This window comes from Drosophila persimilis, unplaced genomic scaffold (assembly GCF_003286085.1).
Source record: "Drosophila persimilis strain 14011-0111.01,24,50 unplaced genomic scaffold, DperRS2 tig00000676-arrow-arrow-pilon, whole genome shotgun sequence".
Classification (NCBI taxonomy): domain Eukaryota; kingdom Metazoa; phylum Arthropoda; class Insecta; order Diptera; family Drosophilidae; genus Drosophila; species Drosophila persimilis.
In genome coordinates this window covers 653,757-681,038 of record NW_020825332.1, presented here as the reverse complement: position 1 = coordinate 681,038, position 27,282 = coordinate 653,757, and the positions used below count along the sequence as shown (strand labels likewise).

Below are 27,282 nucleotides of genomic sequence, written 5' to 3'. Positions count from 1 at the left end.
CTAGCCGAAATAATAATAATGTCTTGAAAATAACATGGACCCCAGCAGAGCGATCAAATCGGATTGGGAGTATTTATATACACACATATATATATGTAGCATACTCGAACTGTAGGCAGAAAGCCAGCGCGACCCTTAGCAGGGGCATGCGATGTTAGACGATGTTAGGCCTATCTATCGCAGGAACTGATAACCCCACAGCCACAGCCATAGCCATAGCCATAAAGCAGAGTTAGTACTGCGATTGGACCGCATGTGGATGCTATTCCAAGATCGCCCGTTCACTCGCCCGATTGATCGCATTATTATTGACTGGTTTCCACTCGGTTTTCGTTTTCGTCTCACTTCTCCACGAGATTGAGATTATCTATGGAACCCGTGCGGCTTGGGGTCTAGCAAAAAAAGTCTATTTAAGCGCATGATTAACTGAGAAATTAAATCAGTTTTAAATCGTGTGCTGAGCGGTGCGTTCGCCAGTTTGTTCGGTTGTTGTTCCCCATCTCGCAGCGAAGACAAAAGAGAAGAATCGTTTCAAAATGTACCAGCGTCAGGTCTCCTTTGATAAGGTTCGTTCCTGTACATCATACGTACATGTACATGAATATATGTAGAAAGTGAACCGCAGAATAACAATAATAATAATAATAGCAATAACAAGTATATATTTTTTTGTACCCGATTTGAACTTTTGCTAACCTTGAGTGGAACCACAAAATATAAGAAGTACTGGAAGCTGGAATAATACAGCCAGTGAAAACAAAGTTTATTTTGAGGCAAGAAAGCGGATCTATAATCAACTCGAGCTTCCACCAAATTGGGTTAACACTACAGATTGCCAGACAAAGGAATATTTATAGAACAGCCTATTGAGTGTGACTTTTTTTCTGGAGTTTTTGCATCAAAACAAGATCTACCAAAGTGGAATATTTATAAGAAACTAGATCTAAGCGTTCTCGTATCTTGTGGTATCAGAACCTCCATAACAATCTTCTCCGTGCCTCATCAAGTTCTAGGCGAAACCCATGGCTATCCATATGCTCTGAATGCCATTGCGGTCAGACCTAAGCCTTCGAGACTCGAGAAATAGTACATAGATACACCTACTAACTAATTTCAATGATGCAGCAGTCTGTGGAAGCTCGTGGGGCTGCGGTTGAATAACTCGCCTTGATTTCGGACCTGGCTAACCTTTGAAATTCGATCCTCGCTCTGAGCAATTGATTGTATCGGCTCACAATAGTGGGGTATTGATCATACGCTGATGGTCATGAGGGATGAGTAGGAATGAGGGTGTTTCCCAGATTGTTGCATCAGTCTGGGTCACATTCTGTGTCAATCAATGGGAGGGATTGTTTTTCCAAGCGATAACGAAATAATGAAAAGCTAATGAAAATCTTTCCACTCTCCATCAGCCAACGCGCATTGAGGATTCGGCGTATATTGCCGAGGGTGTGGATATTCAGGAGGCCAGGAATACCTGTCTGCTGTTCTCGCCGAAGGACTCGTCTTTGTCCAGTGGTGCCCTGGCCAATATCTTGGCCATCTTCAAGAAGCACGACATCAATCTGGTGCACATTGAGTCCCGGTCCTCGCTTCGTGTCCCTGGCTATGAGTTCTTCGTGGAGTGCGACGGCAAGTCCGGGGCCCTGGGCAGGGCTATTGAGGATGTGAAGGGCCAGTGCAGCTATTTCAATATCATTTCGCGTGACTACAAGGACAATGCCACGGCAGTGCCTTGGTTCCCAAGGCGTATACGCGATCTGGATCGCTTTGCCAATCAGATCCTCAGCTATGGCGCCGAACTGGACTCCGATCATCCCGGATTCACCGACCCGGAGTACCGCAAGCGCCGCAAGTACTTCGCGGACATTGCCTACAACTACAAGCATGGCGAGACTCTACCCCATGTAGAGTATTCCAAGGAGGAGATCGAGACCTGGGGCATTATCTTCCGCAATCTCTCGAAGCTCTACAAGACCCACGCCTGTCGCGAGTACAATCATGTCTTTCCCCTGCTGGTGGACAATTGTGGCTTCAGGGAGGACAATATCCCACAGCTGGAGGATGTCTCCAACTTTTTGAGGGGTGCGTTTTCATACACACTGCAGAGAGGAAGCTTCTACAATTTTTTGGCTCTCTATTCCCAGACTGTACTGGCTTCACCCTTCGCCCTGTGGCAGGGCTGCTCAGCTCCCGCGATTTCCTCGCCGGCCTGGCCTTCCGCGTCTTCCACTCCACTCAGTACATTCGGCATCCCAGCAAGCCCATGTACACCCCAGAGCCCGATGTCTGCCACGAACTGCTGGGCCACGTTCCCCTCTTTGCCGATCCTGCTTTTGCCCAGTTCAGTCAGGAGATTGGCTTGGCTTCCCTCGGAGCACCAGATGATTACATTGAGAAGCTCTCAACGGTAGGCTACACTCTCTACTTGCCTCCCCAATTCCCAATCTCCATTAAATCATCGTTTGTAACTATTAGATCTTTTGGTTTACTGTGGAGTATGGCCTGTGCCGTCAGGAGGGTGAGCTGAAGGCCTTTGGTGCTGCTCTGCTCTCCTCCTACGGCGAGCTGGAGTACTGCCTGACGGAGAAGCCCATGCTGAAGGACTTTGAGCCAGAGGTGACTGGTATTACCAAGTATCCGATCACACAGTTCCAGCCCCTCTACTATGTGGCCGACAGTTTCGAGAGTGCCAAGGAAAAGACTATGTAAGTCGATCCGCCTTTTTTGTTCTTTTGTTTTGGCTTACACTTTCTTTTTTAGTAAATTTGCCAACTCGATTCCACGTCCGTTCGGTGTCCGCTACAATGCCTACACGCAGAGTGTCGAAGTGCTCGACTCGAAGCCGCAGATATCGAATCTGATGAACAACATCAACTCCGAGTTCCAGATTCTTCAGAATGCCATTGTCAAGCTACGTGTCTGAATTCCATTCTATTTTATACTATATACTCTACTATACTATACTCTCTCTATCTATAGATCTTTGGGATTTTTATGTATATTTGTATATGCTAAATAAATAATTACGAAAAGTGTATCCGTTTTCTGGACTTTTATTATGCTGTCGTTTGATTTGATTAGCTTTTTCACACTGCTCTCGTGGGGAACATAGAAACATCTAGTTATATACAAATTAGTTCTAGATCACCATCGATTATCATCGTCGTATATACAGGCTTAAGCAAGTTCCTCCGACTTGTCCTATAGGTATGTACAGAGCTTAAACACAGAGTTAACTAATTAACTAGAGTTATTAAGGTAGTTGTAGTTGAGTTTAAGATAAGTTACAAGGTTTGGCTGCGTGTGGAAGTTCAAAGCTGAAGATCGAAACATATTCGGACAAGCTTTTCCAACAGAATTGTATCTAATATTTTGTTCAACATTTTCTGTATGTACATAGGTATATTTCAATTGCTGGAAAAGCTCTGGCATGAGGAGAACTTATCGGAATATGCTGACAGCAGAATAAATGTCAGTTGCAGTCTCAACCTGAGTTTTTAGATATCTATCTATCATCTATATCGCATCTTAAACAATAAATTGACTTCAGTAGGGAAGCCCAGTCTTGGAAATGATATAAAATTGGATTAGCAATGCTTAAATCGTTATCTACAATAATTTAGGTGTACGTTTTAGGGTTTAAGGTTCGATTAAATATCAGAGATCCCTGTTTGCGCCACAATGGCACTTACTGGATAATGGTGGCTTATGGAAACGATGGGCACTTCTTCCTACTTGCTAGCAAAAAAAATTCACTTATGGATACATATTTTGAGAACGTTACTATTCGTGCATACATACATACAAACACACACACACAATGTAGTCCAAATCCATCTCTAGAACAATACCTAGTCTGTTGAGATCTACAACTAGTCCCAAAAGGAGTTCCATGAGAAAGTTCGATAGAGAGACAGCTAGTTAATACACAGATGCACAAGATACTCGTATAGTGAATGGGGGGGGAACTTATAGGAGCTTACGAACTAGGGTTCCACATGTGTTATTGACTTCCGCCAGGGGCTGTGTTTGATGCATCGAATAGATTCTGTGATTGCTCTTGCGACATTTGAAAGGGCAATATTTCCAGGTCGTTTGGCAATTGATTCTGATTCTGTAGGTGGGCGACGAATGGATTCGAATGGTAAAAACTGCTCGACTCTGGTAGCTGCTGGTGTTGTTGTTGTTGCTGCTGTTGCTGTTGCTGCAGGAGATGTTGCTGCTGCAGCTGCAGGTGGCTACTGCTGCTGCCCATCCTCATCTTGTCTTCACTCTGCGTCTCGGAATCATCACTGATGCCCATGTGGAAGTTGACCGAAGGGCTTGTGGCCATCTGCATATACGACAACAAGGAGTCTTCGTTGTGATTCTGTGGGGCAGTCGAGCTGCTGTTGTTGTTGTTGTTGTTGCTGTTGCTGTTGTTGTTGTTGTTGTTGCTGTTGTTGTGGCCGATGATGTTCTGACTGCTGTTGCCGTTGCCATTGTTAAAGCTGGAATGGTTGTTGTTGTGGCTAGGGTTTAGTGCAGCTGGAGGCTCGAGCGATTGCAGCGGCGACAGATTGAGAAAGGCATCAATGTCCTCAATGTCCTCGCGCGACAACATTTCGTTCTGCTGCTGCTGTTGCAGCTGCAATTGCTGCTGCTCCAAAAGATGTTGCTGCTGCTGCATTTGATTCTGATTCTGATGCTGCTGATGGAGATTATGCTGCTGCTGACTGTGAAGGTTCTGCTGCTGCTGCATCATCATCTGTTGGTCCTGCTGGTTCTGCATCTGCTCCGAGTTCAGCGCGAATCCATACTGATTAAAATGCGGCTGCACTGCATTCGTGCTTGAGAAGTTGAATGCGCGCTGCTGAACGCTGCCACCCGCCGCATTGGGCATCGCAGCTCCCGGTGTCATGCTGCCCGGTGTCATGTTGCCCGGTGCTATGTTGCCCGGTGAGAGTCCCATCTGCACCACGGGCTGGAAGTACGTATAGCGGGCTAGCAGCAGCTGCTCCGACACAATCCGCAGCTCGTCCTGTTGCTGCATTATCAGCTTCTGCAGCTCGTCGTGTTTGCGCTGCAGCTGATCCTGCAGCTGACTTTGCGTCGGCGTCATCACCACACTTCCGGGCAGTAGTTCCTGCTGCCCTTGCCCTTGACTCGGCACAGCCAGCGGCGAGAGGACAGGGACTGGCGGCACCGGGAACGGCCCTATCACTGGCTGCATGGGTATGGCTGCCAGGAACTGCTGCGGTTCCAGAAAAGTAGGCGCCACCAGCTGGGGGCTGGCCAGAGGATAGGGGGACTGCGGAAACGCGTTGCCTGCCATGATCTGTGCGGGTCCGATAGGCAGCATGGGCACCAGCTTGGGCGGCCCCACGTTCTGTTGCAGCTGCTGTTGGATCTGCTGCTGCTGTTGCTGGAGGTGTTGCAGATGTTGTTGCTGCTGCTGCTGCTGTTGCGCCTGCTGCTGTTGGTGCTGTTGCTGCTGCTGCTGCTGCTGGTGATGGTTATTATTATGACTTTGACTGTGATCACGAAGCTGTGACCGCTGTCGTTGACTTTGCTAAGGATACAATGGCCAGTGTAAAAGGAAATCAAAGTTTACTTCACGCTCTACTCACCGAACTCGCATGCGTCAACACGGAGTGCCTGCTGGCTCCCGACTGTCTGCTGGTGCCTGATTCCGTAGACATTGAAGTGGAATCCGAATCATTGCCTCTGTTGTTGTAGAAGTAACATTTCCGCTTGGCTTTTGGCGAGATACCCGTAGAGCTAATGTTGCTATAGCTCGAGGCTGGCCTGGCTATTTTCAGAGGATTTGCTTGGCACGAGCCCGATGCTGCCGCTGCCGCTACCGTCACCGTCGCTGACCACATGGGTGACGACTCCACTGCGGGTGAGGTGGCAGTCGTTTCATTGGTCAATTTCGATAGGCTATTGTCCAGCAGGTTACTCTCCAGATTCTCATTGGCCAGCTCCAAGTCTCTCAGCGTTGTCGTGGCCGTCGCCGGCTTGCTGCTGCTGGCCGTCGAGGTCTGGGCCTTGCAGTCCTTGCTGCTCGCCTGCTGGCGCTCCTTCTGAGTGTGCTTGATGACCTCCGCATAGCTGACAACATTGTGGGTGCACACAACGTAGTCCGGCTTCGTGTTGAATTGATGATAGCTTACAAAGTAGTCCGTTTGCAGCCATATCCATTGCTGGCCCTTGGTAAGGAAGCGGTAATAGCAGGATTTTCCCTCGCCCGTTTGTCGCACTGGAGAGGAGGGTAAAGAATTTAGTATAAGTTTTGAATCATCAACTTCGAGTGTAGAAAGAGATGCCCAATTAGAAGTTTATATCCTTTTAACGTTGTTTTAAATGCTTTTGTTTTTATTAAGCCGCATTCAACACGTGGTTAGAGTTGGGTGCTGCCAGATCGCTTCGATCGCAGTCAAAACAAAAGACAGCTGGTTGTGCGAATATAAGCGTTCAAGCTTTGCAATTTGTTAACAAGTTATGCCCTGGCCCGTTTTTCGCTCTGAAGAGCAGGATAGAGACCCTTGCCATAATGAGAAACCATTATTAGAAACCTTTCCAATCACAAGAGACAGGTCAAGAGCCTGCCAGTCGCAGCCGCCATTGAATTTTGGCGTAGCCAGATCGCTTTTATTTGCTGGCAGAAACTGATTGGCGCGGAAAACAAAACGTTTGAAACCGAAATCTTATTCGGAGAATTTTTCCGCTCCTGTTAGACGCACTGAATAGGAGCATAGAAAATATGGCTCAGGTGATTTTTAGTGAAGCTGCAGTAGCAGTTTTCATGGTTAAAGTGTGTTTTAAGTGAAGATTGCGATTCATCGGCCGAGTCCAGGGCTGCCAACTTGACAGAGGTGCATTTTCGAAGAAGCTGATCGATTTTTGGCGCACAAAATGCAAGGAAACAGCAGGTGCACGCGCAAAAAAAGTAAAAAAGTGAAAAACATGTGCAACTTACACTCTTCGTGGCACGCCACAATGTTGTCCAAGTCGTCGACGTGATAGTAATCGTATCCGGAGGTGCCCAGCACCTCGAACGGCATGTAGCCAATGATTGGGGGCGCGCGGTGATCGAGAAACAGGAACTTCCACTCCATGCTGTGCTTCGAAGTAAACTCGTTGCTGGTTGGGTCGATTATGCTCATCTCGCGTATCAGCTGCGGGTTCTGGACGCGGCCCGTGCCCACAAATACCAGCTTTCTGTCCACCTCCACGCTGGTGTTCTCACGGAAGATGCGCGGCAGGACGGGCGCAGACTGGCTGCCGCTCGGACTTGCGGAACGGGAGCCCGCCGAGGTGTTGGGATCGTTACCTTTTGTTACATGGAGGGGTAAGTGGAATTAGTAGATGCAGACCTTTGCAGCTGCACGTCTACCTACGAAAGTAACCCACAAATTTAACCAGTTCGTAGGAGTTGGTATCCGCCTTCTCGACCCCGCCGCGCCTTATATGGCTGTAGAAGGATATCTCGTTGCTGGCACTGATTTCCGTCTGCCGGGGCTCGATCACAGGCGGCGGATTGACGAAGACGTTCATGAGGGCCTCGTGGTCCATTTCATAGGCCAGATCGTAGATGTTCATTCTGTACAGGTCTTGCTGGAAAGATTCAAATCGGTAAGTTTCTGCCATTTGTCAATAATAGTCACACGGGTAACAGACATACCGGCAAATAGCCCAGCTGTGAGGTAATACTTTCCGAGGCATAGAATATAGCACCCAAGCTGCTAAAGACTATCATGAAACCATCGAGGGACTCCAGCATCAGGTGCGTGAACTCGTCGTTGCTCAGAAACGTGGGCTTCCAGTCTTGTTGTATCTCAAAAACCTTGGATCGGTCCGCGGCCTCTGTTTGAAAGGAGTTACATTCGACATCATACAATAGGCAATACAATGCTGGTTGAAATCAGTTGAACTACCATTATGATTCCTCAGGAATGAAATGGTTGACTTGAGGACCGTCGACTTGTCCATCTTCCGACCGGAGGTGGATATCAGGGTGCTCAGATCGCAGACCAAAGAGTTGAACTGATCCCGTCGCTTTTTCTCGCTCAGATTCCGTGACTTTCTGCAAAGGAAACTGCGAGTTACACAAAAAAACCATGATAAACATTTGCGGGTACTCATTTCATCATCATCATCATCCTCCTCCTCCTCCATTTAGAATGTACGAGTATATAATCTTGTGTTTCCTAATAATAATCCCCGCAAGGGGTCAGGCTTGCAACCCTCAGGTGAGTCGGCCGCTGTGTGCCCCACGTGTGCCTGTCCCATTGAGGCATTGTCTGGCGTTGATTAGACATATATGCCCATATGCTATCACCCCTCATGCATACGAATACGTGTATTCAAGGGAAAAAAGGGTCAGGGGTCGGGGCACCTTTTGTCACTTTCCATTTGTTGCGCTAGAGTTAACTTTTTTCACTCTGGCATTGACATTTGCATGTCGAAAACTGGCTAATATTAATGTGTGGAGTTCAGCCTCAGCCTCAGCCTCAGCCTCAGCCTTAGCCTGTCTGTCATCATGTGGCTTCTTTCTGGGTAAATGTTCTGTAATTGTCAGTTAATCGGGCACTTTGTTTGGACAGTTGGTACTCGTATGCCATGGCGGTTAATATCCCCCCTGGCATACAGATTGAGTTTACTTTTGGAGTCAATTGAAGCTGGAACACAGCTGGAAGTCTATTTGATTTGAGGAGTTCTTAAGCTGAGTTTGGACATTTATGTGTATATTGTACGGTGGAAGTCTGGAGTCCCCAGGTTAAATGTCTGATAAATTGTAATAATTGGCACACTTATATACACTTTTCACACAGGGTTTGGAATACGTTGGGTAAGGAGAACAAATTTATTATAGTCGGTGTAAGCTAAACTTTAGAATTAGATTAAAGTAAAGCTTTAAAGTGATGTCTTGACCATTTAGGGCTTCCGCCCAATCTCCTGAAATTGATTTCTAGCTATCTTCGAGCCAGGTCTCAAAGAGTCTTCTCTTCTGGAGTACCACAGCGCAGCCATCTAGGCCATTTAAATTTTACACTCTCATCATTAAAGACGGATGATCTTACACTCTACGTCCAGCCCCCAGTTGGCTCCTTACACTATATGCGGTGGTTGTCTTGAGAGAATTACCTTAGTGTCATATTAGACTCCAATTTAAAGTTTTCTGAACCTATGTATACCATGGTAGCAGGAACGATACTCAGTCAGTACGGCTTCCCTCCGCCAGGGGGCGAACACTGCATGACGAAAAATGTGTGAAAGAGAGGCCGCGAGTAAGCGCTTGGAGGGCGTTGCGTAGCCACTACAATTTCATGTGTTCCTTTTGGCTATTTCAATGATCCGATCTGACCCAGATACTGCAATTTGCTAGATACGGTTGTTCTCTATGATGCTGCGTTTTTTAGTTTTCTCGTATCTTGAATTTGATCTTTGTGGGGGCGGGGCGAAATTTTGAAATACACTTGTAGAAGTGTGGCAAATTTTGATAGCTCTAGGTCTTATAGTCTCTGAGATCTAGGCGCTCATGAAGACGGACAGACGGACATGGCTCTATCGAAATGGCTATGGCTCTATATCGTGGGGTTCGAAACGCTTCCTTCTGGGCGTTATACACATCCACTGTCATCACAAATAGAATACTCTTTTTGAGCATCCGACTTTACTTTTGGCTCGGCGTGGCGTTAACTGGGGATCAAGGATGCTGGTGACGTAGATACCCCTGTCTTCACGATTCGTTTTAGATCCAGCCGAAAATATACATCGTTGTCCCTTCCATTTTGTAGATCAAATTGTTCCTTGCATGAACCGTTTAAGGGTATTATGCTCGGTTTATAATTCTTTTTACCGTATTATATCTACGTTCGCGTTTCTCTTATTAAATTACTTATACTACTTACTTATATTACTTATACTTACTTACTTTTACTACACTACATATCATGCTCGTAATTAGTATCACTATTTGTTTGTATTTCGAATGCATGCTTAGTTCTTTAAGAATATAAGTCTCACATCTGTCTTTCGGTTCGGTTCGGTTCGGTTGACAGCGCCAATCGGTCGGTTGGGCGGTAGGTCTTTCTAGACCAAAGAAGCTTTTACTTCTCATTAGTCTTTTATATATCAAATTTAAGTTAAGCCGCATTTTAATATACTCATAGTTGTCCCATGAGTCCTTGGGAAGCCTTGCCTTTAGCTATTTGTATCTATCATCTTTTATTGATCCCCAGCGCTCTGTGGATATTCCATTACTAATTTTGTATATTTACAAGAACTGCAATCAGATATGTGTCCTGGATTCGGCACATATTTCGGTTATTATTCAATCGAGTAAATAGCCAACAGAAAAACTAATTATTGTCTGCACAAATTGAATCGGCACTCGGGTTACCACAGAAGCGTACGAAGGCGCATTGGCTACTTGAGTTACAAATTATTCTTACACTTATTACCCAGTGGGCCCTCAACTGCTGTTTTCCTATGATTGGGGGGATCCGTGGGGAGGATGACCAGAAATGAAAGCGGACGACAGCCATGGTCTTTAGAGACAATTATTCTTTTATTTGGTGACTAAATTTCAAAGAAAATTGTCAAGAAATAAATAAATTTCACTTCTTCCCCGGGCATACTGTACTGTTCTGTTCTGAGTTGTGGCGTGTTCTCTTGTTCGTCATCTGTCACTTGCAGATTGCACGAGTATCTATTTATACATATACATATAGCCTACCCGTACTCCATATCCGTAGGAATTCGAATGGGTGGGTGGGTGTGTCTAAGCGTAGGTGCGTAGGTGAGAGTGAGTAATGTGTAGGGGTTTTTACCTTTTCGTATCATCCTTGTCGTCGCTCTCGTCGTCCATTTTTCGTATTTACTGGATAATCCTTGAACCGAACGAATCTTTAAATACGACCAGAAGCGGGCAATAGAACAGAACGAGGAGGCAAAGGGAGTTGGGAGGGAGGGGGGAGGGAAAACCGAACCGAACTTCTATTGAAGACTTGCACACAAATGCGACAATTAGTTTCTGGTTCACATAGTTTTTTATTATTCTGATTATGTTTATTCGCTGGAGTCTGGGTTCAAGTTTTGGCTCAGGTTATGTTCGCACAACAATTGATTTCCACTTGCTCAGTGTGCCACATTTTGATCAACTGAAAGGATTCAAAAAAAAAATATCCATTATATATCCTTCGCTTTGTAGCGCCTTGGAAGTTTCTCCACCGAGTCGTTGCCGTCGCTCTTTCGGATTTTCGAGTAAATGTTGCTCCACGACGCGGACCGACAGCAACAAGTGCAGTTGAGTTTCTGTTTCGGCTTTGGTTTTCACTTTGGGTCTCGTTTCACTCGGTGGCAGCAGCAGCAGCAGCAGCAGCATCATCCTTCTGCTGCGGCTGCTACTGCGGCCACTGCTGCCACTGCTGCCACTGCTGCTGCTGCCGCTGCCGCTGCTCGGTGGCAGGCAGAATTACATAAGATGCCACAGACACAATAAGCCGCGCCTGCGCAGGCGCCCCGTACCCGACACGAGCCGAGGCAGGCGGCCAATCTGCCAGCCAGGCGTGCCCCAATCGTTGCACGGGCCTGCCATGGTTTGGCATGGTAGGGCAGAGCTGGGCAGCGTGTTGCACAGTTGCAACCCCTGAAATGTATGCTACGCTATTTTGTCATGTTACAAAATGCGTTCAGCGAATGCCATAACAACCAGTCGCCATCGGGGTGGGGTGTGGTGTGGTGCGGTGCGGTGGTGCGGGGTGGGGCAGGAACTAGCCAGAAGTGATGGAGGGGTTGAGTGGCGAACTGCCGGAGTGGTTGCATGGCTGTTGTAGATGTGTGGCAGCAGCAGCAGCAGCTGGCCAATTGCCTGGCTGTATATAGACATTGCCTCATGACGCGGCTGTGCCTCGTGTGCCCCCGCAATCGCACTCGCACTCGCACCCGCACTCACACCCACACCCACACCCCCACCGAGCCCTATTTATATATCAGCCACACATTCGCTTACATATTGCACACATTTTTTTGCATATTCATTTTGCATTTTTTCCATAGTCTCGCATACACTTTACGGAGGTGGATTTTTCTGTTGCCCTGCATAAAATGATTTCCTTGCACACAGTTATTCCACAATTATTCCGTTTTAATTGCCAGGCTTGCAGCTGCAGGGCTTCCGTGGAAAGTAAAGGAAAGGAAAGCAATTTCTTGCTCAACAGAAACTTGAAAACTTTCGTTCGTTTCCATCAAAATGTCAAAGGTTCCTGCAAGCCTCTGAAATGCACTTTGTTTTAAAATGGCACGGGATAGCAGGGAAACCTTCTTCGATGTCGACAAACAACACGAGCCAATGACGTCGAAGTTGGACCAATTTAAAGTTGATAAAGCCAGGATAAAATCAGCCTTTAATTAAAATTGCAAAGCAGCTTAAAATCACACAGAAACACACACGCAAACGCAAATACAGAAACATAGAGCGAGAGCGGGTGCGGGAGCGGAAGCGAGAGATATTCGCTTCTTTGTCGGCATGCAGGAGCTGTAATTAATCCGGTTAGACCCCAAACGCAGCTCATAATTTCCCATATGTCCACACCAAAGGGACACACAAACATTTTAAATACTCGCCACACATCAAAGCCAAGTACCCTGCCCTGCCCGGCCTTGCCCTGCCCTGTCCCCCGTCTCTCTGTTGGCCAAGTGTTTTGCTGGTTAACCGTAAGTAGCTGTTGGCTCTGGCTGTGGCTCTGGCTGTGGCTCTGGCTTTGGCCTCGGACCCCGCTGGTGGCTCAAACTGTTGCCAGAGCCCAGCCCGCCAGCATATAATTGCCAATGACTCGTTTAATGGCTCGTATTGCAATTAGTGCGGTTCGTTTGGTTTTGGTTTGGCTTTAGAGCGAAAAGGTAGAGACACAGCGATAGAGTGTCGGGTATTATGATGATTGAAGGGGTTGCCTTTAAGCTGAGGAATGTGGACTACGGCCAACTCTGTCGCGTTCGATTATAGAACCATTAGTGGCAGTTATTGGGTCAAATATATATTCATTTGGAGGAGAGCAGATCTTCTTACAAACAAGTATAAGTAAAATACTCGACATGTTTTAATCTTGTCTTCTTTCTAGACTATATTCCAACAAAGTCCCAGGCTGCATATATAGAAATCCTTATAGTGCTAGATTCCTCAATTAACTGACAGTTGAGCGGTTTAATGTGTGGGTAAGGGATGGATGAAGTGGCAAATACTTCCAATACTTTATTGCCTAGCGAATGGTATTTACATAATAGCTGACGGCTCAGGAATAAACTAGTTGCCCCCAGAAAGCAGCCGTAAGTGCTTATAGCATACAGCTTTGAGAGTTCCATAGCAAGTAGTTAGCATTCTCAAAGCCACCTCTTTCACATTTCTACAAAAGCGAGATTTTAGAATTTCAGGGCAGCCAGTTTTCAGAGTTCCATAGCAAGCAGTTAGCAGTCTCGCAGCCACCTCTTTCATAATTCTACAAAAGCGAGATTTTGGAGTTTCATGGCAGCTAGCTTTCAGAGTTTCATGGCAAGAAGATAGCAGTCTCACAGCCACCGCTTTCATATTTCTACAAAAGCGAGGTTTTAGAGTTACAGGGCAGCCAACTTTCAGAATTTCAGGGCAAGCAGTTAGAAAAACGGCAGAAACCGAATACAGATCGAATGTCCGCTGTTCACAGCGTCTAAAGAAATAGATATCTGATCAAAGTGTTCCCGCTCTTCTGTTTATACATCTCTTAAGCGATACGGGTATCGCTCACCCCCCAAACGAGATAAACTCGAATTACAAAACAATTCAATGAACTATCTATCATCGACTGCAGAAAGCCCGCTCATTGCTGACAGATTAAACATTTGGCATTGACAGCATTCTGGCTGTTATTTAATTGTATGTACGTATGTACTATATATTTATTTGCAATGCGGAAGCCAATGAGTGGGGTAGAAAAATGCAAACAAATAAAAAGCTCAGAAAGTCGGTTGGTCGGTTGGTTGGTTGGTCGGTTGGTCGGTTGGCCGGTTGGCGGGGGGAGCTCTAAGTGCGACTGCGACTGCAGAGTGCAGAGCAATGGCAAGGCAAGTTTACTCAACCCGGCCCGGCCCGAAGATCGTTGACTGACCTACTCACGAGTAAGCTCACTCTCTCTCTCTCCCTTCCGCTGTCCCACTTGCACGCTCTATCTATCTATCTGTGGAGCGTGCCTGCTCTCCCGCCGACACTCTCTCACACTCTCGCTGTCGCTATCTCGCTCTGTGGGTCTGAAGGGGGAACTAACGTCATTTGATTGCATTTGTAAAGCTTCGCTCGGTTACAAAAATTATCGCATACCCGGAATGTGCATGTGTGCATGCGTGTGTCCCTCTCTATCTGTCTATCACTAGCTCTCCCTCTCCCTCTCCCTCTCTCTCACTCTCCTACTCTCGCTCTCTGTGTGTTTCCCTCTCTGTCCCTGACTCTCGTTCTGTGTGAGTGTTTGATTTCTTTGTCAGTGAACTTGAGCTTTTGCTTCCAATGCTAATTGCATTGCGACGATTACAGCATAGTGTCCATGTATCTGTGTATCTGTGTATCTGTGTCTCTGCTCGTGCTGCTGCTGCCTCTGCCTCTGCCTCTGTCTCTGTGTGTGCGTGTGTGTGATAATACCCAATACTCATATGAGCCGTTTGTTGTTGTTGTTTTTGCTGTTGCTGTTTTTCCCTATTCTTTTTTGCAGCCATCATCCACTATTTCTATTTCGCTTTCTTTCCTCTACGTTCCGCCTTTTCGCAAAGCTCTGACTTGTAATATTTTTCGTCTCTGTCCAGCTTCTGTCCCTGTCTCTTTCGTTTTAAGCTGTCTGTTGCTTTAAACTTGACTTAATTAAATTGTTCACTATTTTCGTTATTTTTATCTCTTGCCAATTGCCGTTCATTGATTTATTTTGCTAGACAGGCTCTCCCTATCCCTCTATCCCCCTATCCCTCTCCCTCGCTCTCACTCTCTATCTATGTCTATCTATAAGTCGCTTTTTAAGTATATAGTTTATTTGTGTACTGATTTTTCAGTTGATAGGGTTAAAGGCCTTTCCATTTAACCGGTTCTCAAGCAGTTTATGTTTTTCCGAGAACTGTAATTGATTCTCGATAGCTAGGGACTTACTGAAACCGATTTTGGGGCTTGACGTTTGAGGGTTTTCCATCAATTAATAAATCAACAGATGCAATGAGCACTTCATCGACAGATCATCAATTCCTCCACCAACTCATCATTGCTTATGGATTCTGTCTATGTCGGGGAATTCTCAAGAGAACATCATTAACAGAACAGAGTAGTCTAAAACCCTTCTAAAACCTAACAAATCTTAGCATACGATCATCTTTGGAAACATTGAATGAATGTCAATCCCAAACAATGCATAGATATGCATCTTTACATAGAAACTCAACAAAATTCTCCTCTCTCCGCGACATTCCTTCATTTTCTCTGTGTATAAAAATCACAACAAAAGATTTGCGATGATATTTTTCAATTGCTTATCGCATCATAATTACAAAAAGTGTATTTTGTACAGGCGAAAATCAAGTATACGCCCCGCCAAACCGCAAATAATACCGAGCACCTTTTCGGAATGGCTGGAATGTTATTTAGGAATTATTTAAGCCTCGTCTTGTGCTGTATGCAATGCCCTGGTGTCGAAGTTGAATCAACTGAAACGTTTCCCTTTTGTTTATAGTTTTTGAGTTGTCAATTGAAATAACGCTTTTTCGCCGAGCTACAGAGAGATAGAGAGAGAAAGAGAGCGGGAAACTGCTGTGTGACTGGCGCATGATCGCATACAGCTGCACAAAATGCACACGCGCACTCACACAACCGTGCCACTCACACACACTAACGCACACACACACACACACACACACACACGGAGCGAGTGCTCCTCAGACCTCAGTCAAACGCTGACGATGACGTTTAAAAGACGCAAACCCGCGACGCAAGCGTCCGAGACTTGTCAGCCAACAAGTAAAAAAAAAAATAAAAAAATAACAAATTAAAAACGCATCGATTGTTGCGACTACGTGGGTACCTGGAATTGACATTTCATGAACGAAAAATGCGCAAAACGGGGGCCCAATCGAAGTCCTTCCGTTTCCTGGTGGAACGCTTTTCCAAAAAATCACGTGGTCCCATACGTGGTCCCAAGCCCAAGATGTTCCCCAAATGTTTGATCAACAAAAGATGTACGGCTCTTCAGCCCTTTCCCCCAAAGCCCATGTACCCTGGCACACGACACGACGAATGGCGGGAATAAAAAGAGGCACTACTTTGACAATGAAAAAAACGCCACTACAAAGCTGCATACACTCGTGTGGATCGTATCAATGTTTATATACTACATACATAGATACATAGATACATATGTATATCTGTATCTATAGTAATAACATTGTGCGCCATAGCCAGAGCCTGGCAGATCCGAACCCAGATCTGGTTCCCTTCACCTGCACACGACTGCCAGATAATTTGGGTGTTAACTTTTGGTTGAATGCACTTTCGTTTACAACAGTTCTCCCTCTCTTTCTCTCTCTCAGTCAGTATGCGGCCTCGGTGCGGGCCGGCCTTATCTCTTCTTTTGGCCAGGGCACTTCTCTAATAGATTTTCTTGGGGCTTGCTGCTTGCTGCCTGCTGCCTTTGCATTTTCTTGTTGGTTTTTGTTTCACTTCACTTTAATTTTATGGCGCACACTCCACCCAATTTTCTAGCAGTTTCTGGCGCCTGATGGCAGCTGATTTGTTTGGTGTAACACTTTGTTTTTTTTTTTTTTGGTAATTAGTAGCTTAGTTAATTAATGGGTTTATTGTTTGGTTAAGCTGCTCTTTGGGCTGCCCCGTGTTTTACCCTTTTTATGGGCCGTAGTGCCATAATTTTTGGTATCGACTTTAATGGCTTTTTGCTTGACGATTGGACGATCGACGATCGACGGGAGTCCTTTTTGGGGTTTCCTTGGTATTTTTTTGGGAAATTTAATTATTTGTATTAATTTTTTTCTGCGTATTTTCATGTGTTTTTTTATATTCATTCGATTTCCCAACATCGATCACTGTCGATCACTTCTTCACTTTACACATAATTCTTTGAGGAATTATTTCATATTTATTTACAGCCATTATTACAGCACTTTGTAAATCACTTCAAAAATTACATAATAGTTGAACTTTTTCCCGTTTCTCGGATGTTTCTCCACCTTCTTGCAGACGTTTTCATTCATTGTCGAACAGTTTTTTTGGGCATTATCAGCAAAAAACAAAAGAATTTAAGATTCCTGAGAAGCGCAAAGTGGGGGGATGATAACCGAAAATTCGCCCAGAAACAGAACCAAAAAAAAAAAAACAAACAAAAAATAAACCAAAAACCGAGCTGCAGCACGAGAAGCGACCACGTCGAAAGCGTGTAATTTGCGATCAGGTTACAGACAGAGAGAGACAGAAGCAAATCCAGAAAGCCAGAACAAAAACCCAGAGATCCACAGATCCAGAGACAATACACGGTGACGGCGACGCCGACGACGACGACGACGACGACGACAACGACAGTGTGGAAGTGGAAGCATATGTACGTCAGACGCTGCTAAATCGCATAAATACTTGTAATATACCAAAAAAAAAAAGAAAGAATTAAATAACTGGGTAAAGCATGCGCCGCACGCTTCAAAAATTAATATAAACCGAACCGAACCGAACCGGGCGAATCGGAAACCGTATTCAGGCGGTAGTTCAGCGTAAGTGAGTGAGTGAGTGAGTGAGAGGGAGAGAGAAAGAGATCCGCTCGTTGTCGCTGCGCGTGTTGGAATCGAACTGAACGGCGGTACGGCGGTACGGGAACTGCAGTTTCTAAGCTCCATAGAGCCAGAACCCAGAACACAGAACACAGAACCCAGACCCAGACCCAGGGAAAAAATACACAAACAAAAACGGGGCAGGCAGGCAGGCAGGCAGGCTGGCAGAAAAACTACCAGTGGATAAACGAAAACTGCGAAATGCAACGAAATGCGAGAGGCTCCCAGGCCCCAAGAAACGTTCTCACACACACACACACACACACTCAGTTTGACAGTGCACGAGAGAGAGAGAGAGCGGGAGAGACCTGAGAAACCTGAGCGACTTTGCCGGCCGGGGCGTATACGCGATATATTCCGAGCGCTACCTGAATGACCGACTGACTGATTGGCGAGCGCCCCTGCCGTGCTATTATTTAATAGTGCATTCCACTCTGAGCTACTCGTGGTAGAGTCTCAGTGGAGTGGAGTCTCGTCTCAGTCACAGTCCCAGTCCCAGTCTCTCCCCCAGAACCCACTCAACGACGGCAATGCACTTCACATTTGCCGATCGCGAGTCCGGATTGAGTTGAGTTTTTTTTACATGTATCGTGGCATCGTCTCTCTCTCGTCGCTCTCTCTCTCTCTCTGGGATAACTATTAGCGCATACAGAGGGGGTTGTTCCATGTTCTCTCTAGTGTAATATTTAGTTTTCTTTTAAGCTTCTTCTTTTTTTGTTTGGTTTGTTTGTTGTCTGCTGTTCCTCATAGATTCCCGGTGTGCGCTTCTGGTATGCCTTTAGAGATTATATGGGGGGACGTTCTTCAAGCATAGAAAAGCAGTTTTGTTTGCTATTGATTTAAGTTCAAGGTCTGGCCCATTGGTTCGGGTTCGGGTTTGGGTTTGGGTTCTTGGCATAGGTCCACTTTTATGCGAAATCGGAACCCCTTTAGGGACCAACTTCGTATTCAACTATCTTTAATTTGCTTAGCAAACAGTTGTGTGGCCTAAAAGATACTTCTGTGAAATAGTTTTAATGGCAGAAAGCCTACAAATTTGGAATAATAAAACTTGGATGGATAATCTACTTACATTCTAGATGATATTCTTTAAAGGGTATCCGCGTGCGTCTAGTATGTGCACATTTCCTGCGTACGCAAATTCAACCTATGAATATTTCATAAGTATAAAGATTTGAGTTCCAGACAACTGGGTAACTGACATACTCGTACATACATACATAGGTGTACGACCCAGCAGTTTCCTCAAGGAAAGCAGAATCTCCCGCTAGCATCAGAGCATCACAGGGCCAGCAGCATATCCGATTGCTGTGCAATTCCATTGCCTAATACTCGGACTCGTACTCGTACGCGTACTGATACTCTGGAGAACCGCTTGCACTAGAAATTGGATATTTATCAGATGCTTACGTAACTCTGCAGCGAATCTACAAGTTTTCCCGTGTTTCCATTTGAATCGAATTGAATTTATCGAGCTCCTATGCAATGGACAGGATATATATGTAGGCCTATGCAAATATCGAGAGGTGTGCAGCACGCTCGATAGGTGTTTACGTGATATCTGAAGTTCAGTTTTTCCATTTGACCTAGATTTTCGCAAGCACTTTGAAAGCCATGAAAGAATGAGTGTTGCTTTTCTTGTCTTTGCTTTAAGTATCCAGTCCATCAGGATATAGAGCATTCAACTCCTCCTTCAAAAAGGCGTTGCTCTCAAGGAAAACTTTCAGACTTTAAAGCGTATTTGTTCTCTGATTTTTCATCATCATATCACAATGGATTCCCCCCTTACATCTGACATTTTCAGGCGTCTCAGGCCCATCGAAGTCGGGTAGGAAGTGGAGTCCCCCGAAAGCGATCCCTATCAAACAATGGTGTAGATGAACCTCAGCTATGTCACTGATACTCCACGGACGAACCTCCACCACCTCCTCTCAGCCAAGGGTGGAGTCGACGTAGTCCTCAGGATCCTCGGAAATAAGGTCTCCGGTCTGAGGACTCAAGACTATAAGCTATACGTAGCTGACCAGCTCGTACCTTCATTCTTGCAACAAAGAGAGTTGCACTTATATTTGCTCGCAAATTTCACAGCTTCCCGCGGCCCCTTTCCTCACGGACATTTCGTACCTTTCCGAAACCAAACCAGGGATCTTGTCCTCATTTAATCCAAGTCTCCGGATGGGACTGCCCTTAATCTGCCAAGATTTGCTCACCACGGTTCAGGGGGTGCGCCGGGAGTTTCGTACCCTCTGCCCAACTATCCCCGTTCCCTACTCAGAGTCCATCTCTTCCCTGAATATTTCGCACAAAATAAAAGTTTGCTTCTTGTATTTTTGACATTTTATGAATTTGTTGTCCACTTTTATTTTACATCATTATTAAATTAGGAAGTACCAGTAAAAAATATATATTTAGAAAAAAAAAAAAAAAAACATGGAGAAAAAAGTGTTGCAGATTTAATCTTAAGCAATTTTTACAAAAATTTCGAATATTTTAGACACAAAAAATGTTGCCATATTGTGGAGGGGGTCGTTTGTGGGGTTTGGGGTTTGTTTGTGTAGGGGCTAGGGGGTAGGGTATGGTATCCCATTCATTCGTTTAGTTTCTAAACTTAAATACAAAATGATCTTTAATTTGGATGTGGTATATACTCGTAAATATTATTATTATTTGTTGTACAAAATTACATAAATATTTAGTTGACAAAAGTTGGTATTTTTCGTTTTCGTTTTGTTGTTGTTTGTTGTTTTGTTTTTGTGTTGAGCTGAAAATTAAATTCGTGTCCTATCGCTAAAGTAGAGGAAATACATACCAAACATACATATACATATACATATATATAATTTAGGGATACTTTAGGGATGTTGCATTACGGATAATCGAATATATACAGGGGGGATAAAGCAAATTGTTGTTTTTAAAATTGATTTGCTTTATATAGAGAGAGAGAGAGAGAAGGGGGGTTTCTGTTACAGAATAATCGAAAGGAGTAACCGAAAGGGGTGTGGTTGTGGGCGTGGGCGAGGGTGAAAGTAGAACGAAAGAAAGTCGTAGCGTAGTGTTATCAAAGTCGTTTCTTCGATAGGAATGCGGGCCGTAGATACAAATACAGAATGAAGCAGTTAGCATATAGAATATATATAGCGTATATATAGGTGTGTGTGTGTGTGTGTGTAGGTATCATTAGAGCATAATCAAGAGAGAGAGAGAAATAGTCATACAGACTGAGAGAGAGAGAGAGAGAGAGAGAGTGTGTTTGTGTGTGGGCTTTACAGGGAAATTGAATTCATTTTCTTGTGGCAACGAAAATAGTTTTTTAATCTTTACAATCCATTCGTTTCGTTTCTTTTGGGTTTTTCAACTAGTCTCTAGTTTCGTATTTTATTTTTGTTGTATATAGTTTTTAGATTTTAGTTTCGTTTTTTTTTTGTTGTTTTCTTGTTTTTTTTTAGGTATATCAAAAAAATATTGCAGATTGTCTTAGAGTTCCAGCCGCTTTATACAAAAAGAGTAAATGAAAAGAAGTTGACGATTCCTTTTGAAGTTTCAAGTTTCCCCAATGTTTGTTGGTTGTTTCTTGTCGTCCCGCTTTTGTTTTGTTCAGTGTATGTTTGTTGGCCTTTGAATTGTTGGTATTTACTTTCACTACAAATATTTAGTTAAAATTTGTGTATTTTGTTTGTTTGTTTGTAGAAACCATGAGTTTGTTTTTGTTTGTTGAAGATTATACAATGCACAATTGATTTTCGACTTGTATCTTTTTTGTTTTTTGGTATGGCAAACGTATCTGAAAGACTTGTGGAATGTGGTTTGTTGTTGTTGTTCGAAGAGTAGTAGGACCTGTGGGGGGGTAGGGGCTGGGGCTGGGGCTGGGGCAGGGGCAGGGGCAGGGGCTATGGGCTTAAGCCAAAAGCAAACTTTTGATTGTTTCACTGGGTTGTTCTTGGGGGTCGTTTCAGGGGTTTCAGGGGGGTTTCTATACAGACTTGTGTACACATCATATACATATACATCTATCGATTATGTTTGCTGATCTAGTGATAATTTTGGTTCTTCTAAAGTTGTCTCGCTTTCGGTTTTGGCCCCTAGGATTAACATGTAACGACGAAATGGCTTTAGACACACAATTTACAATTTTCTCGGTTCTCGGTTCTCGGTTCCCGCTTCTACCTCTTAATCTTTCCTATAGCTACATACTCGTCTATATAGTGTATAGTATGTATAGTATATCTTATGCTTAAGCTTAAGCTTATATATCTCTTGTTTTCGACCTCCTCCCCTAGAGGAGCAGCTCTTCGTCTGTGTGAGGTTCAGTGCCGGCGGCCTCCGCATAGAGGCAGCATTCATCCGCCGCCGCAGAGGCCGTGTCCTGCTCCTCGCAGTCCAGATCCAGTCCACTCAGGTCGTGCGGCTGCTGGTGGGGCGACTGCGGCGCCTGCTGGTGGTGATGGTGGTGGTGGTGGTGGTGCGGCTCCTGCTGCGGATGGCTGAGATCGTGCAGCAAATCGAGTGTTTTTTCGATGGCTCTCAGGCGCTTCTCCAGCGAGGTTGTGGCCAGAATGTCCACCTAAAAGAGGAGAAACACAGGGAATTAGAGATGGAAAGGCTGGAGAAAAGGGCTGCGAACCCACCTTGAGCTGCTGGGAGAGCGGCAGGAGGGCAATGATCCACCAGGCCCAGGCGGGGCCATCGCTGATCATCTCCCAATTCACCTCGAGGGCTGGCATCTGGCCATAGCTCTGGAGGATCTCGTGCTTCTGCTCGGTGCTGAGGCTCTCGAACCAGCCGATGGCCTTGGCCAGGACGAGGCTCAGCATGCTGGCCAGCGTCTTAACCTGCTCCTCGGCTATGGGCTCGTCGCAGATGTACTCCACCTTGGCCGTCTCATAGCCGTCCTTCTCGTTGCGCGCGAGGATCTTGAAGCGCTTGCACCCGATCGTGCTGAGGATCGAGCGGCCGTCGCTCAGCTGGACGCAGTCGCGGATGTCCAGGATGGTGCCCACGTCATAGTAGCGGGACTTGCTGCTGTTCGGCTGGACAATGCCGAATGTCTTGTCGCCGGACTCGACGGCGCGCCGCACCATCAGGCGGTAGCGGGGCTCGCAGACGAACAGGGGACAGGGCACCGCCGGGAAGGCCGCGGTGCAGATGAACACCGGCACCGAGGGCTCCTCGTCGATCTCCTGCCGGAAGCGGGCCTCGTAGTGGTCTGGAATGAATCGTTTCATTGCAGCTTCTAGGAATTTTGTCACTGGCCGCTTGGCCAGCGCAAAGGGTACTGGCGAGGATGAGCCCTGATACAGATTGCTGTGTGTTTGAGTTTGAGTTTGACTTTGACTGGAACTGGAACTGGAACTGGCATTGGAACTGGCATTGGAACTGGCACTGGAACTGGAACTGGCACTGGCACTGGCATTGACATTGAATTCCACAAGTGGCGACAAGCACAATGGACACGAGGTTTTGTAATCCATGCAACGATCCAAGCATACCAGACAGTAGGTGTGGCCGCAGGGCGTCACCACCGGCCTCCACAGCGTGTGGCCGCACAGGACGCAGTCAAAGTCGCTGGCATCGATCAGGAGTCGATCGGCCACTGCAGTGACCGCCTGCGCCTGCAGCGATCCTTCGACTTCTGCAATGAACAAATGGAGGGTTAGAGAGGGTTCTCCAGAATTCTCTCTCTCTCTTATTTGTACTCACTTTTCAGTCGCTGCAGCTCCTGCTGCGTGCGCTCCAGGACGCTGGCAAACAGTCGACTACATCGGCGACTCTCTTCAGTCTCCGCTGCCGCATGATCCACATGATCCACGCGATCCTCCTGATCGGCCATCCCTCCCCTTCCTGCTCCCCCGACGAGGGAATCCATGGCCGCTGACCATTTCCGCTTGCAGTGTTTCCTGTTTCCGTGTCGACGCGGCTGCAGATCGAACTGCTTCTGCTCGTACACGTGCCGCTGATGGTCCATAAAGTCCAGGGCACTTGGGAAGAGGAAGTCCCCATTCAGATGCATGGCACTCGGATCCCTGCCCTCCATCAGGGAGGGATCCTCGACCTCCTCCTCCTCCTCCATCTCGTCCCCAGCCATAATGTAGTTGTCGTAGTGCCCGAACTCGTCCTCCACATCGTCCAGATGCACGTGATGGTGGTGGTGGTGCAGATGGTGATGGTGGAGCAGTTGTTTCCTGCGGCGACGCACCTGCTCCCACAGCAGGGGATAGGCGGGTCTGCTGGTGGCATAGCTGCGGACCACCGGAGGCGCCGCCTGACCGATCGACACTCGATTCTTGGGCATTTGGGCCAGGAGACGTTGCAGTATCTAAAGCAAATTCAAGTTAGTTGGTATCTGGGTATAACTTTAATGCATCTCTCATTACCTTGGCGAGATCATGTTGAAATATTTCCGAATTGCTGAGATTTGTATTCTTGTCGAGGCAAATGGCCAAGAAGCCATTGTACAAGGCATCCTCCAGTCGACCCAGACCACTCAGAGCCAAGGCCCGCAAGTAGTGCGCCTACGGGAAAGCGATAATACCTCATTATAGCAGCCACATATATGTCTCGAAGGGCTTTCCACTCACCTTGGGCGAAGTGCAGCGCGTCCTCAGGGCATTCTCAATGTCCGCCAGCGAACTCTGATAGTGATTCAGCTTGAGGAGCACTTCCGCTCGCAGACAGAGGCTCTTGAAGTTCGTTGGGGCTGCAAGACAACAAACAGAACGTGGAGAAGATCGTTAAAGCAGAGGCTAATTGAAAAGATGGACAGATTTGACAGATGGAGATGTAAAAATTACGAAATCGCACAATTAGTGTCGCCTTCTGTCAAAATGCTGCATCTTGAGATCACACGCCATGGAGCAGATCTCTTGCCAAAGTGATTTTTGGCTGCCAATATATGCAACACATACATACACACACACACATACATATATGTACATATATGCAGATGTACGAAGATCGGGGGAAAAATGTTTAACACGCGCGCCAAATCAACAATTAGCTGCCGTCCGTCGTCCGTCGTTTGTCGCACATTCCGCCGCTTACATGTGCCCGTCACAAGTGTCGGCCGCTGACAGCAGCAGCAGCGGCGATCGTTAACAGAGGCGCCACCTTACAGAAAGCTTCCCATTCATTCCCATTCTCTGCCTTCAGCGATCAGCAGGAAATGAAGGGAAAAGCGAAAGGCATTTCGAGGCCTCTGGCCCCTTATTTTGCAACCTTAGCCCTGGGACACTTCAAAATGTGCTCATGCCTGAGAGAGAAGCAGAGGAAGAAATGCGTCATCGAAGGACGTACAAACCCTATGCAAAATACAAAAACCCGACCTCCTGTGGGAGACAAAATTAATGAACCACTAAGTTTTGAAAAGAAGAACAAACAAAACCTGGTAATAATGTTCTGCTGGAAACTGCCAATGCTCTTGCCATTCATCGATTAACTCCTCATTTCTCTCACTGCATCGATTGAAAGATACACGATATTCTTCAAAGGCAAAGCTCCACCGCATTCCTTCGCATTCATAGCTTAAGCTCTGCTAGCCAGCTTTTGAGTTTCAGTTAAGGTTCAAACTTAAAGCGGAGATAATCTTTCAATCGATAAACGATAAAATAAGTACTGAATGTTTTCGTTTTTTTGTAAGCATAACACTTTTAGGATTATATTTAATGAACTGAACTGAGCAATGAATAAATAGCATAATTAATTAATATAATCTATATCCTATTTTCAATAAGTCCACGAAAAACGGTGGCTGTCTGATTACGGATGTCGGAGAATACAAATTTGAATATGAGTTTGAATTTCGCGCGCATATTGTGTATCCGATCGGTCAGTCAGCCCTGGTATGAATGAGCGCAAGCAGCCAGTCGAGCCCTGGTTTGGACTCTCTCAAAGCAAATTTGTTTGTCTCTCTTAAAAATACTTGCGAAATCGTACTCAAAACTCATTGGGTTAAAGCTTGGTTCGCGAAAGAAGAGAGTGTGTATGGGCTTTCGAGTGAGTGTGTGCGAGAAAAGAGCGCAAGCTCTTAAGTCTTATTAAGAGCATCTTTTGATGAGGCAGCTCTAAAAAACCTTTGCTGGAATTCGTAACTGACATTTAAGAAGGCTTTGAAAAGTGCATTTATTTCTTGTTAATTTTTGGTATTTTTGCTATTTATTTCAGCATTTCAAAGCACATATCAACTGGAAGAATTTTACGGTAAGTTTTTTCACGTTTTTAAACATAATTCAAAAGAGAGCGAACAATTAACCATAAAACTCCAAAAGTAAATAGAAAAAGAATAACATTATAAATAAATCTACTTCCCGTATAGAGCAGCCCTAAAATTACGTAATAGCCCCTGAACGTAAGGGGGATGCAGCCAGAGTCAGTGCAAGCTTTTTGCTCTTATCTCCGAGCTTATCAGCGATGACGAAATCAGTCCGTCATTGACCGCGCGCGTGTGATAATATCGAGTTTTGTGATAGGCAAATGGATGCAAGTGAAAAGTGATCTCAGATGGGGATATGGACAGATTGAATGAAGTGGATGGAGAGTAGGCATGGCACTGGCTGCAGCACGTTTCGAGAGCTTATCTTTCATGGAATCAGCAAGAGATCGCTTGCGCTTGTGCAAAACGTATGGCGGGGAGCGATAAAAGCGAATAAAGTCACGTTCCAGCTCCAGTCTGCCATTAAACAGCTCCGGCTAGATGTGTAGATCCATGCATTCCCAGCTTCTTCCACTTCTTCCCGCATGACTCACGACAGTGCGATCGCCCGAGTGATAAGGTGCAAAGAGTACCGCTCATCCTCTCATTTGGTTACGGTGACTCATCGAAGAACACACAAGCAAGTGAGAAAGTGAGAAACCCCAAAAGAAAAGTGCTACATAATGCTCGCTCGCCGTCGTCGACCATCGATAAATGCTAAACGAAAGTGAAATCAAGAAGGTGCGCAACAACAAAAACCAACAACCACATAGAACGTAAAGTCATTGCTGCTTGTAAAGCAGTGTGGAGGAGGTGGAGGGGGCGGAGCGGGGGGTCTGTTCCTAGGTCAGCACCTGGCCACATGCAATCGCTCTGCCGCTCTTTACGGCGGCGTTCCCACTACGTCACGTAGGCCACTTGTGGACAGCGCCATGAAGCGAGACCGTAACAGCAGCACAGCACCGAAGAGAGTTTAACAGGAGCAGGCGGCTGTTAAGGCGCTGTTAAGTATGTGCTCTTTCTCTTTGCCAACAGTTGACTCTCTTAGGCGTAGCTCTCTCTTTTGTTGATATCTCTCTCTTTCTCTGCTGATGTCTGTCCGTTCGCTCTTTCGCTGCTTCTGTGCTCTTCCCCTGTTAACCGTTAAGAGATTCTTTGGGCGCGCAGCTGCTGTTAACAACGCGAGAAAAAACGCGATTATGTAGCCTAACATTACGCAACATAAAAAGGCGCAACACCAGCAGCAGCAACGGCAGCGGCAGCTGGCAGCAACG

At 45.9% G+C, this 27,282-nt stretch overlaps 3 protein-coding genes across 5 annotated transcripts in view; 1 reads left to right on the top strand and 2 right to left on the bottom strand.

Annotated features, from left to right (window-relative positions):
- Positions 1-457: 457 nt before the first annotated feature.
- LOC113566326 (protein henna-like) lies at positions 458-3,040 on the top strand. Its single transcript, XM_026991499.1, has 5 exons — positions 458-566; positions 1,413-2,085; positions 2,148-2,410; positions 2,479-2,708; positions 2,764-3,040. The coding sequence occupies exons 1-5, from the start codon at positions 537-539 to the stop codon at positions 2,924-2,926; spliced, it is 1,359 nt and encodes a 452-aa protein (XP_026847300.1). The 5' UTR covers positions 458-536; the 3' UTR covers positions 2,927-3,040.
- On the bottom strand, positions 3,041-16,998 carry LOC6599863 (circadian locomoter output cycles protein kaput). 3 transcript variants are annotated; one of them, XM_026991498.1, is made up of 8 exons: positions 16,486-16,998; positions 10,821-11,150; positions 7,923-8,083; positions 7,670-7,851; positions 7,386-7,602; positions 6,965-7,318; positions 5,613-6,244; positions 3,041-5,554 (listed from the first exon to the last, which is right to left on the bottom strand). In XM_026991498.1, the coding sequence occupies exons 2-8, from the start codon at positions 10,856-10,858 to the stop codon at positions 4,007-4,009; spliced, it is 3,132 nt and encodes a 1,043-aa protein (XP_026847299.1). In that variant the 5' UTR covers positions 10,859-11,150; positions 16,486-16,998; the 3' UTR covers positions 3,041-4,006. The 3 variants fall into 3 exon arrangements, with proteins under 3 accessions (XP_026847299.1, XP_026847298.1, XP_002024985.1); XM_026991497.1 differs by lacking the exon at positions 16,486-16,998 and adding an exon at positions 14,130-14,882; XM_002024949.2 differs by lacking the exon at positions 16,486-16,998 and adding an exon at positions 14,130-14,882 and having other exon boundaries at positions 7,923-8,071.
- A 5,098-nt stretch (positions 16,999-22,096) lies between these two features.
- The window catches only part of LOC6599864, a 28,728-nt gene continuing 23,542 nt past the window's right edge, over positions 22,097-27,282 (bottom strand). Inside the window, exons 3-7 of the mRNA XM_026991575.1 lie at positions 24,399-24,517; positions 24,195-24,332; positions 23,521-24,136; positions 22,449-23,452; positions 22,097-22,384 (exon numbers count right to left, since the gene is read on the bottom strand). Coding sequence (XP_026847376.1) covers positions 22,097-22,384; positions 22,449-23,452; positions 23,521-24,136; positions 24,195-24,332; positions 24,399-24,517 — 2,165 coding nt within the window. The remainder of the gene's footprint in view (positions 22,385-22,448; positions 23,453-23,520; positions 24,137-24,194; positions 24,333-24,398; positions 24,518-27,282) is intronic.

Coding starts and splice junctions, on each gene's coding strand:
- LOC113566326 (XM_026991499.1), top strand. CDS start 537: ATGTACCAGCGTCAGGTCTCCTTTGATAAG. Junction 567..1,412: donor GTCAGGTCTCCTTTGATAAG/GTTCGTTCCTGT, acceptor ACTCTCCATCAG/CCAACGCGCATTGAGGATTC. Junction 2,709..2,763: donor AGTGCCAAGGAAAAGACTAT/GTAAGTCGATCC, acceptor TTTCTTTTTTAG/TAAATTTGCCAACTCGATTC.
- LOC6599863 (XM_026991498.1), bottom strand. CDS start 10,858: ATGGACGACGAGAGCGACGACAAGGATGATACGAAAAG. Junction 8,084..10,820: donor GACAAGGATGATACGAAAAG/GTAAAAACCCCT, acceptor TGTAACTCGCAG/TTTCCTTTGCAGAAAGTCAC. Junction 7,603..7,669: donor CACAGCTGGGCTATTTGCCG/GTATGTCTGTTA, acceptor GAATCTTTCCAG/CAAGACCTGTACAGAATGAA.